Below are 12,190 nucleotides of genomic sequence, written 5' to 3' on the forward strand. Positions count from 1 at the left end.
GTGATGCCCTCTGTGGTTTTCTTCGACACACAGAAGATGAATGAGCCAAAATCCCTCATTGTTCCCATCGGCATGCTAAGTGAAACCACCTCACATCAGTGCAGCTCAATTGGATGGAGCAGCAGAGTAGAAATGGACTAAACACAATTTTTCAGTTGGCTTCAATTGTTCATTTGTACTGTTATGTATGAGTTGATATCCACACACACGCACGCACACACACACACACCTCCTCTAAGTGTAACCTGAACATCATCGCACCAGAGGGATCTAATACTCCCCTGTTTCCTTCTCTTTAGAGGAAGGAAACAGCACTGACAAAGTGATCGGATGGTCTGAAACGGAGAATGACAAATGTGTTTCCAGCTCAGCACAGAGGCGATGATTTATGTGATGAAAGGGAGAAGCTTTCCTTTTAGTCTTTTAGGAGATTCAGGGTTCATGTTAAAAGATGCTACACAAACAGGAGATGCTTCCTGTGCTTTTCTAGAGCTGCCAGCACAAATTGTTAGTTCAGGTTTTCCCCGTGAATTCTAAATGAAGTGACAGGCATGTTGTAGCTGCAGGGACATAGATTGACCAATCAGTAGTTGTCAGTTCCTAGATTACTCAGACTACTAAGTGAGCATGGACGTTTTATTTTAGCTAAAAGACACATAATTAGCCAAAAAGAATACAAAGCAACATCCCTGTGTACAAAGCACTAAAAGCCACGTCTAACACTTGTCATCAGACGAGGTTAAAAAACAAGCGCTGTAGTCAAAGGGAAGGCACTGTGCAAAGCAACAGAGGCGACTGTGTAAACATAGTTAGAAAACAACAGCACTAAGCAAGGTAAAAATACAAAAACAGATGCATCAACACATTTTTTTTAGTGCAAACAGCCTCACACAAACACATTTTGGTGATTGCAAGAAGCTCTGCTGTCAGTATTTCTTCTCCATCTCGCGCTGCTCTCGCCTGATGCCAGAAGGCTGCAAATTTGTGCCTCAGTCTCTGCATTAGACATTTATTTTCCACAAGAAAGGAAAGATGAACTGAAATTAAGTGAATTCATTCAGTGTTTCTTTTTTTCTTTCTAAAACACGACAAACTTTTTGCACAGATGGCACGGTTGTCCTTGAAAAGTGTTTGCTAATCGACAGAGAGGCAAAAAAAAAAATGGAATCAAGACCTAAAACTCAAACAGGCAACATGCCGCCGTTAGCAACCAGGAACTTGGGAATTGTTTCCAGTAGTTCATCTGCTGTAAATTTACAGTGGGTTGCTTCAGAGATGTTCATTTCAAAGCAAATGCATGGAATGTTTTCAGACTGCACAATAAAAGTTGGTATTACAGACTCTCGAGAGTGCTCTGTCTTTATTGTAAGTCATTTCACAAAAACAGGAAATGCCAGCAGCGCAGATGCACTGATGTCATAACATTTAGTGGTATAACAAATATACAAATTCCTCCTTTAGGAAATGCAGCGCTATCACAGTAGAAAAATTAATACCAAGCAGAAGATCCACACTGAAAATTGTGCTCAGAGCTCTGTTTAATATCAATTTAATTAATCAAACAAGCCTGCGTTTTGTGAAATGGGCGCCTTTATGATAAATCCATAGCTGTAGCTGTATGAAGCATTTTAATTTCTCATTGTTTTGGTTTATTCTTCAGGTGTTTGTGTGTCAATGATTTGTTTTGTACTGTTTAGCAGGTACTCTATGTACAATCACCTGTTTCTGAAGGTATTTGAGACCAGAGGGGTAAAAAGCAGGATGAATAGTGGAATTTTACAAAACTCTCAACAGCACAGATTACTTACTTTTGTCATTTAAATAATAAAAATCTATTTTTTTCACTGTTATCATAAAAACACACACAGAAAAGTAAAATTTGAGTCAATAAACATAGTTAAATACATGCAATCTTTGGCGGCCCCCAGTCGTCATGAAGAATGCCGCTTTGTTGGGGATTTGCTAATTTAAAATATACTTCATGGAGCAGAAACTACTAGCTTTAACTTTCTGTTTTTTCCACCCAGTCTTAAGTATCCTGCATCCTGCTGGAGCAGCTGATAACAGAATAGACGAGCCGGTTTTACTCCTTTAAAAACACAAAATGAAATGTGTATGTCTCTTAGATAAGAATATTTATTTGAATGCTAAATGGTGACTACAGATTTTTCAAACACAGGAGAAGGCTGTATCGCTGCAGACACACTCAGGCAAGATAACAGGTTTGAAAAATGGGATTTGACTTTCTGTCTCTTTGACTGTCTCTTTCACTGTATGTATAGATTACATTGCATTGATCAATAAGAGTTGTCACCATGGATAGATGTTTTCCTTCCTCTTTTCTTTCCATAACTGGAAATTGGAGCTAATGAAGTGCGCTGGATTCAGTGAGTTGTTGGCCTCATTTTGGGACCCATTATATTTAATCCTTGTTTTGAGAATTAAGTATGCTGAATTGATCATACCTAATTCATTCCTGCTATGTGCCACTGCATGGAATAACAACTATTTATGAGTTACTTTGACACTGAAGAAGACCTAAAACATGGTGACTCAGCTAAGTGCTGTGAGTGGGGTTTAAGAGTTTTTTAGACATTTATTTAGCACTGATAATTATATACTTGAAAAAGTGTCAGTCAGTCAGTATCTAAAATGATCTGTATCATGTCTGCATTCAGATTTAACTAAATAACGACCATTAAAACATAAAAACAAAAACAAAACATTCGTCCAGTTATGTGATGGCGAAGTTTCGCCTTCGTCTTCGACTCCAAACAAACACACTTTCTTTTTCAGGTGTTCATGTTCATCATATTTTTAACTCTATACCACAGACTGTGTATTAAAGTTGGACGCAGTCACTGTGAGATCACTGATGTGCTTGTAGCGTTTTGAAAGCTCATTGTTGATCTTTTTTTGAGTCAGATGTCCCGATATTTAGACAAGAATGAACCAATATGGACACATTCAAACACTATAATGGTGCAATGTAGCTGACCAATAAGATCCCAGACTTTCACTTGACAAACTGAAGCACAAACTTTTTGGGTGGACTTTACCACACAGCAAGCCATTATTTATGGTTATACTGTTACATTAAAAATGCTGCAAAAGACACCAACATGATCAGGAGGTCCAGTTCAGTGACTGCTGTCCCCCATACTTACTTTCACTATGTAAGTAGGCGTAGAGGAGAACAGTCACACGAGAGAGCAGCTAAAGTGTCATATGACCACTGCATGAACTGTTGTTTTTGGCCGCTTGACTGAAAAAGAGGAGCAGAGAAGGACATTTGTAAGAATAGTGGATTTAAAGGTTGATTTTTTTATCTCCATTACAGGCAAAAACTAGTATTAAACTGAATAGTGGAACAATAACTTAATAACGATAAGGATGCACAAACAATTCAAACGCTGGAAAGCTTTCTAACCAATACTAGATGGCATAAATTCAAAAAGGTGTTGGAATCATTCCTCAGAGATTTCGGTAACAGATTTACATGATAGCGTTACAGAGTTGCTGCATATTTATTGAGTGCACATCCATAAGGTGAATCTCCCGTTCCAACACATCCCCAGAGATGCTCTATTGGATTGAGATCTGGTGACTGTGATGGCTATTTGAGTAGAGTGAACTCACTGTTGTGTTCAAGAAACAAGTTTGAGATGATTTGAACTTCGTGACATGTTTGAAGCAGCCATCAGAAGATGTGTTCATGGTGCCAATAAAGGATTGGACATGGTCAGCAACAATACTCAGGTAGATTATGACATTTAAACTTCCATTGTTTTCATTCAAATTCTGTTGTTTTCATTCAAATTTCATTGTTTTCATTCAAATTCTGTTCTTTCATTCTAATTCCGTTGTTTTCATTCAAATGCTTCTTGTTTTCATTTAATTCTACTCTTTTTTCAAATTCTATTGTTTGTTTTAAATTCTGTTGCTTTTCATTCAAATCTGTTCTTACATTCTAATTCCGTTGTTTTCATTCAAATTCCATTGTTTTCATTCAATTCTTTGTTTGAACTTCCATTGTTTTCATTCAAATTCTGTTGTTTTCATTCAAATTCTGTTGTTTTCATTCAAATTCCATTGTTTTCATTCAAATTCCATGTTTTCATTCAAAATTCTCATTGTTTTCATTCAAATTCTGTTGTTTTCATTCAAATTCTTGTTTTCATTCAAATTCTGTTTTTTCATTCAAATTTTTTCATTAATATCTGTTTCATTTAATTCCTTGTTTTCATTTATCTACTCTTTTCTTCAAATTCTATTGTTTGTTTAAATTCTGTTGTTTCATTCAAATTCGTTGTTTTTCATTTTAATTCCGTTGTTTTCATTTAATTCCGTTGTTTTCATTCAAATTCTTGTTTTCATTTTAATTCTACTCTTTTTATTCAAATTCTATTGTTTGTTTTAGAATTCTGTTGCTTTCATTCAAACTCTGTTCTATACATTCTAATTCCGTTGTTTTCATTCAAATTCCATTTGTTATTCTAATTTCTTTTTCATTCAAATTCTGTTTTTCATTCTATTTTCATTGTTTTCATTCAAATTCATTTTTCAAATTCTGTTGTTCTTTTTTCATTTGTTTCATTCTAATTCTGTTGTTTGTTTTAAACTCATTGTTTTCATTCAAATTCTAGTCATTTCATTCTAATTCAGTTCATTTCATTGAGATTCTGTTGTTTTCATTCAATTGCTGTTGTTTTCATTCTAATTCCACTCTTTTTATTCAAATTCTATTGTTTGTTTTAGAATTCTGTTGCTTTCATTCAAACTCTGTTCTGTACATTCTAATTCCGTTGTTTTCATTCAAATTCCATTCTTTTCATTCTAATTCTGTTGTTTGTTTTAAGTTCTTAGTTGGTATTAAGCGGCCCAGAGTGTGGCAAAAACATATCCCCACGCTATTACACCACCACTGCCAGCCTGAACCTCTGGACGGGCAGGATGAACACTTTAATGGCAGTTTCTGACACTACCATTGGAATGTTGCAGCACAACGAAGACTTATCAGACCAGTCAACATTTCTCCAGTATTCTTTAATTTTGGTGAGCCTCAGTTTCCTGTTCTTAGCTGACAGGAGCGGCAAAGTAGACAACTGTGCCAAGCTGATGTGCCATGTCTTCTTGATCATGTCTAGATACTTAATTGCACTGAGTTGCTGCCATGTGATTGGCTGATTAGGTATCTGTGTTGATTAGCACATGTCAGGCGAAATCAATGACTATACAGTCACTATGACTAAACCAAAACTATTGTGCAGTACAGTAGATGGTAGAATCAGCAGTTAACATTAAAACTGTTGTTTAATGTTCCACTTGGTCGCAATAGATCTACATAGATGTGCATGTTGACTAGTATGACTATATTTGAGTAAATATTTGAAATACTGTTAGTGTCTGAAAAGTAGCGATATCAGGGAAATGATGTGAAGCAAAATGATCGCTGTACTGTCGCCATTATCTCGAGTTATTTTATGCTGCACAAAATAAAAATGCAAAAATGAAAAACATAGTTAGAGTAACTTGTAGCCTTTTGTTCTTGTTTGTGTCAGTTTCACCAGTGCTCCTGGAGCTGGCCTGCTGATGCTCAGATGCAGAGCAGGTGTGGGTGGTGCCACTGCTGTCTCTAACACACACACACTCCCCACTCCCTGCTGAGAGGGTTCACACAGTTGTAATTGCACTCCTGCCAGAGCTATAGGAAATGGGGTGGCTGTGGGCAGAATCAGAGGAGAGCCTCGCAGCAGGTGGCAGGGAGCTGAGCTCAGAAGGGAGCTTGAAATCAGCCAACCAAAGGCCACTGTGGAGCCTAATTACACAATGAACATGAATAATGATGAATCTGTGCTCTGGTGGTGCTTTGTCCGAAATATGCAGCACTCATCGCCCAATCAGCTCAAGTCTGTAGCAATAGTGGTGCCTTACCACTGTTTGTAGATCTCTCACAATGACGGATGGCCTATAGCATGGACCACATACAGACTCTATGGCTGAAATAGCTATAGTTTGTACACGTGTGGGCATTTCATTGTGTAGCAAATGTGCAGTTTAATTTGCAGTTTTTATATGAGAGCAGGGAGTCTTTTTTTTTTTATTATCACTGATTACTGTGACATAACTCCCCCATAGATCTGCACAACCATGCACACATACACAGAAGTCTACCTTTGAACTGAGCTTTTGACAGGTTGCATTTCTCCTGGTTTCCTCTTGTTGTTCAATCAGGAATAATGATGAAATGCAAATGGAGCTCCCCTGAGAGCACAGCCTCCCATGCACACTCCTGAAGAAGAATATTCTGTAGGTGTGGAGGGAAAAAAAAACGAAACTGTAATTGTTTTTATGAAGATAAATGAGTAAAGAGGCTGTGATTGAAGCCGCAGGAGTTTGAGGAGCTGTCCAGATGCTGAAGGAGCAACAAACAGCCTTCCAGTGAGAAATAAAAGCTGGTATCTCTGAAGGGACCCGTGTCCTTTTAACACTTGTCTTTGAACATTTTACTTTGGGTTTAATTTTCAAGCAGGGGTTTAATTTTTAGAACAGCCAACCAACCGAAACAAAAGGGAAATTTCACAATATATATATATATACTATAGAATTCGAGGCTATTTGCGCCCTCCGGTGCTTATTTATTTTCTGTAACTCGATTTAAAAAGCAATCTGGACCAGAATAAAAGGCGTCTGCCACATATCTACAGCTCGAATCTGCAACGAGTGAGAGTGTAGTCGCAGCCCCGCGTGTAGGAGAATGCAGACGGGAGGGGAGGAGTTCACGTCTTTTACTTTTCAAAGCTCCTCTGGCAGAAGAGCTCAGTCTTTGCCTGGAAAACCGCGGAGTTTGGCGCTGAGGCGTCCCGGGCACGTGACACCCCCCACCCCTCCTTCAGCCAGATTAATCGCTTCACCGCTGCAGCCCCCGATTAAACTTTCCATGCTGTTGCCCGTCCGACGGACAGCACTTTGGAGGTTTGTGTGGACCGTGTTCGCTCCCGCTCGCTCGCCCGTCCGCCGCGCTCCGGCTCTCCACCCTCGGCTCTCCAGGTTCAAAGGGGCTCACGCGGCCAGTGGAGCTGGCCCGGGTCTCCAGCACGCATGGAGGGAGACGTTATGGACAAAGTGGAGGCCACGGCAACGGTCCGCGACTTCGACCCCATCAGCGGAAGCATTCCGGCCACCAAAGTGGAGATAACCGTGTCCTGCAGGTGAGTCCATCGGGGTGCTGATGCTGCCCCGTCTGCGTCAGGTTTGGGAAGCTTAGCGCGTCTTTTGGCTACATTTTTTTGTGAGAAGCACTTAAATTGGTAATTTTTTCATTTTATTTTCATTTTTAAGGCGTCATTTACCTTTTTGATGTTTTTACTTTGTTATTTATTGTTTTTTTTTAATAACCCTGCTTAATATTTCCCCATTAAAAGAAGTATAAACATGCTAAACAACAAAAAACTTTCCAGCCCACCAATAAACCCACAAGCAAAAATTATTTTTAAGCAGTTAAAAAAATATATCATTAGAAATTCACCCAGCGACTAATTAGAACTGCAGTGATGTCCTCCCCCGGTTATAGTGAGCAAAAGATGCTGTGATAGAAACCAGAGCGATGCAAACTTTACGCATATTCCGCCCTAAGATTTGCACTTTGGTGTCTTATTTCCATAAATCAGGTCGGGTACGACGCTGTGTGCTGTGCACGCGCCCAGTCGCGTGCCTCGGGAGATGCCGAGCGACGTGGAGTTATTATTGGCGTGCCCGAGAGGTTTCCCCCGAGGCAGCGTGTCATGTGTCAGCCTCTGCAACTGCTTGTCAGGCTCCCCCGAAACGACTGTAGTTTGTCACCGAGACGTAAAGATGAACACTAAACAGTTTTTTCCTCCCAGCAGCCTTCAGCTGAATCCCAAAGTAGATGCAGCGGGAAAAATACCACGGATGTGACAGGAGCCTGCTCGACTGGGTAGGGTGGGGCAGCGCTGGTTGCAGGTATACGCACAGTATGTACAGTATGATGCTGAGACATATGAGAGCCTAAGCGTGCAGGAGGTGCAATTTCAATGAGAGCTGCTCATAAAATGTGATGTGAATCTGTGTTTCAATGGCCTCCCTCCAGCTCTCATGTTGCCCTGTTTCACAGTATTTAGCTCTTTTCACCTCCCGGCTACATGCATCGTTATGTGCATGTAAATGAAGTAAATAAAACCACAAGGGAGAGATTTATCAGCCAAACACCCCGCTGCCATTGTTTTCTTCCCTCGTCTGCAATATTTACTCAGTGAGTTGCCCGGAAGGAGAATTGACTGTCGATCTTGTTTAAAACTGTGATTTTTAATTTTAAATAAGCTTTGTAATCTTACCTTTGCGAGTTCAACAAACAGCTTAACAAAACCAACAAAGCCGTTAGCATGTAGCTGACCTTTTGTGACATTCTGGATATTAATTAGCCAGATTTCAAAAACGTGTCAGCTGACCTTTATTGGGCGGACAGGTGACGAGATGATGATTGATTTTTGTTTGAGGATGATGAGCCGCATGAAGCCCCGTGGGAGCATTCTGCTGTAGCCCTTGTTTATGCAACAAAAATAGTCAACTGTGTAAAATTGTGGTAAATTCGAGTGTGTGGGAAGATTGCGTTTGAGGCAGACATGGAGCTTAGGGTGGGTTTTATCCAGTGTGGGGCGTTTGGTACAAGTAGCAGCTGGACTTGTGTTGCTTCCCTCTTGGAGCACGCTGTTGTTTTTTCCCTGCAGACATCCGAGCTTTAAGCCAGGGCTCTGTTGATGCCCCCAGGCTCTGATCTGCAGCGCCCTTGTCATTAATTTCTCTCCAAACACTAGCTCTTGGACTCAGTTTGATGGAGAAGGAAAATTTATTCCTGCTTTCACTGGGGCCTTGAAACATCGTCTGCTTTAGATGCAAAGGCTTCAGTTGCTGTCTGTTCTTCTTTGTGACTTGCGGGGATTGCTGCAGTCTGACCTCTGACAGCTGCTTCAGTGGACATCTCAAAAATTGAACTCATGCAGAATACACACCAATGCACGCAGCTATTCTATCCACTTATCAGGAAGTGTATATTTTATCTATCCAGTGCAAGCAAACAGAAACAATTGGTGTTATATGAGGGGAGAAGCCCGGGCTCCACAACTCTGTGTAATTGATTTAGCAAGCCTGAGAGCTCTGAGATTGCAGCGCACATGGAATTGAACTGTGCCGTGCAGCCCTACAGGCATTCTCATAGCCCTCTGCCAATATTGCAGCAAGCCCGTCTGACAAACTAGAGGGACTCAGGCAGACAACCGCTTATCAAAACAAGTGCATATCACCGTGATAGCACATTGTTCCCTGTCTATGGCTCTGATTGGCTTTGCTCACAGGTCAACCAGTGAGCCATACCCCGAGCATCTGCTTCTTAGCTGCGAGGACTGCACTCTAACTCAGTGATAAGATGGCTCTTCGAACTCAAGTAGCCTCTTTTCCTACATCTGCCTTTTATCAAACACAGTCAAGTGAATACATTTTACTGGATTAGGACCAGTTGTCCCCTGGTGTTTTTTACAAGTTGACCCCTCCAAGTCTTATGTGGCAGTAATAAATGTGTTGATTAGCTAATATTAAAGCAGCTCTGGTGAATGTTTTTTAAGTTGTTCGTGTGGTTTGCTTTAATTATGAGCAAAGGAGTAAATGTGAATCCTCGTGGACTGCAGAATGTGCCCTCTCTATATCTCAGCTTAGCAGGCTGTCTCAGAGTTTCCATGTACAATGACTTTAGGGAAACTGGGGCTTTAACTTTGTGGTTCCACTTTTAGGAATGAATGCTGGAAGAAATTTGCACACAGACAAAAAAAGCAAATAAAATCTCCCCCCCCCCCCTTCCGAAGAGCCGCTAAAGGCTTGACACGCTGAACTTTATTAAGGAAGATTTTTTACCCCCAGTTTCTCGTTTGCTCATCAGAATGTGCATATAAATCCAGTAATGATTTGTAAATGTTGTGTTTACCCTTTACGCTTATGTGACCGTAACAAGGGAGGGGAATCATTCTGATAAGCTCGACAAGCCTGACAAAGGTTTACAACCCTTATCAGAACACAGCGACGGAGGGCTGGTGGTGGGGATCCTGCTTCTGAATGATTACTTTTTTGGCATCGCATTTTTTTATATAGTTAGAAATGACTGAATAATAAAACTATTTCGTTAAAACAAAAAAAATATGCACTTGTGAGTAGACGATTTTACTGCGCACTGTTCATGTGCTTTCAAGGCGGGATATGGAAACAGCAAGGATGCTAGAGTGGGATCAAGGTCATTTTTTAAAATACTTAATCAAAAGTTTCTTGCTATAAACTGAACATTTGGCTTCGTCTGTTATGCTTATATGAAAGCAAGTTGTGTAACAAAGTTGCACGAATGAGGGCTTTCATGTGGCTGTTTCAGAGGTGTAAACTCCTTTTTCTGATTGTTTTAGCACAATAGACCAATGGCACCAGCAAGCAGAAGGACAAATGTTTATTATTTATTTCCTTGCCATTTGCCAACATAGGCCAATTCTAGAAATTTACTGCTCCTCTTCGGCTTGTCAAAGCACACCCAGGTAGGTGATTACAAGTAAAACTGGGTGACAGAGCTGCCTTCCCTTTCCACTGTGCTCCACCTCCGACCTGACAGCTTGAACACAAACTTTATCAGCCCCCTTCACCTATTTCACAAAGACAAAGACACTGCAAGCTCGTCCATCCCCTTCTGTTCCCTGCTGTTGCTTTAGTGCCTCCCTGTAACCATTCATTTGCTGTCATAGATTCGTTAGAGTAGCAGTGCCTTCAATCGATGCATTCCATAGCTGGAGGGAGGGGGGGTAACTCATCCGTGCCACTCATCACCCGAGGGATTCATTACCTGTTGAAACACGCAGGGACCACATGACTTCCAGCAGTCTTGCGGCAAACCTGTGCAGGAGGGGTTCCCCTGGCGCACAGGGCCACTGATTGCTGTCCCCGCGAGGTCAGTCTGAAGACTTGAGGCTTGTCTCTGGATCTGGTCTCTTCCCGAGACAATCATTGCGGCAGAGGGGAAGGCGTAATGAAATCATCAGGACGATTAGGATGTTTGGTGTCACTGCTCGATGCAGCAAGAGCTACTGCTCGAGCAGAGCAATTTGGACTCGAGCTGTGTAACCAACCGTTTGTTTATTTGAATGTGTTGGCGTGGTGTGTAACTTCGCTGCTGTTGTTATGTTAATAGCTCTTATAGCTGCTACTCTCACTCAGTCTTGGATACCCATTTAGTAAAAGCTGTGACCTGGTTTTTCTGGTTGAAACATGCTTTTGTTTTGCTCTGGCAGGCAGCAAGTTTGAACTGAACCAGTTTGCATTGTGTAAGAACATAAAATATTAATAAAAGATCTCTGAGTAAGAGAGAAATTTCAATTTGCAGCGTTTTCCTTGTGCTTTTCATATTGTGATCTGGGTTAAGACTGACCTGAGGCAAGCTTGCAGCTTTTATCTCACTGGATGGCTTGTGTTTCTGGATGATGTGTCACATCTGTTTTGGTGATCAAGGCTAAACGACACCAGGGTGCCAAGAGGAGGCAGATTTTAATTTATTTTTTTTTGCTCCCCATTTTTGTGGATGTTACATTGCAGCAGACGAGTCTCACAGGCCGATGAAGCGGATAATTATGCATGAACCCCTGACATAGTGAAAATGAATTTGGATCCCAGACACTTGGCTTGTGGTGGTGTCGGTGTTATTAATATATTCTCATTTGGGATGTATGACAGCAGAGGGGGATCCCATGGAAGCACAACTGCAGTGCCATGCCAGAGGTTTATAACACTCTGCATGTTGCCTGCCTCATGTGAAAGTGTTGATTGGAATGACAGGGGAAGTCAAGAGTGTGTTGTAGCAATAAGAGATCAAAGCAGTCCCCAGTGGCTCAGAAATATCAAGCTGCTTTTGTCACTATTTTCCGAAAAACTTAAGGGTCAGCAGAGTATGTTGGAGGATTTGTCGTGAGGGCGTATTTGACCTAATATCACAGCGTGTCTGGAAAATGAGAGCTGGTGGCAGATTTGCACAAAGTGTGACAGGTTACTCGGTGAAGATTTCTCCACACTGCGTTGCATATGTTGAAGGTCTTTCACTCGTTGGCAGTCTTAGCTGAAGGGCTAAACGAGCTACTCAGTGTCAGCTTATTGT

General features: G+C 41.1%; 1 protein-coding gene across 3 annotated transcripts in view; it reads left to right on the plus strand.

Moving 5' to 3' along the window:
- Window positions 1–6,729: 6,729 nt before the first annotated feature.
- The window catches only part of cpne5a (copine Va), an 80,132-nt gene continuing 74,671 nt past the window's right edge, over window positions 6,730–12,190 (plus strand). For 2 of the 3 annotated variants that reach the window (XM_005914869.2, XM_005914870.2), the window contains exon 1: window positions 6,730–7,211. In XM_005914869.2, coding sequence (XP_005914931.1) covers window positions 7,102–7,211 — 110 coding nt within the window. In that variant the 5' untranslated portion in view covers window positions 6,730–7,101. The other variant, XM_042228114.1, reaches the window with a different exon arrangement.

Source organism: Haplochromis burtoni, unplaced genomic scaffold (genome assembly GCF_018398535.1).
Source record: "Haplochromis burtoni strain Fernald_Lab_line unplaced genomic scaffold, NCSU_Asbu1 Contig_9, whole genome shotgun sequence".
NCBI classification, from domain to species: Eukaryota; Metazoa; Chordata; class Actinopteri; order Cichliformes; family Cichlidae; genus Haplochromis; species Haplochromis burtoni.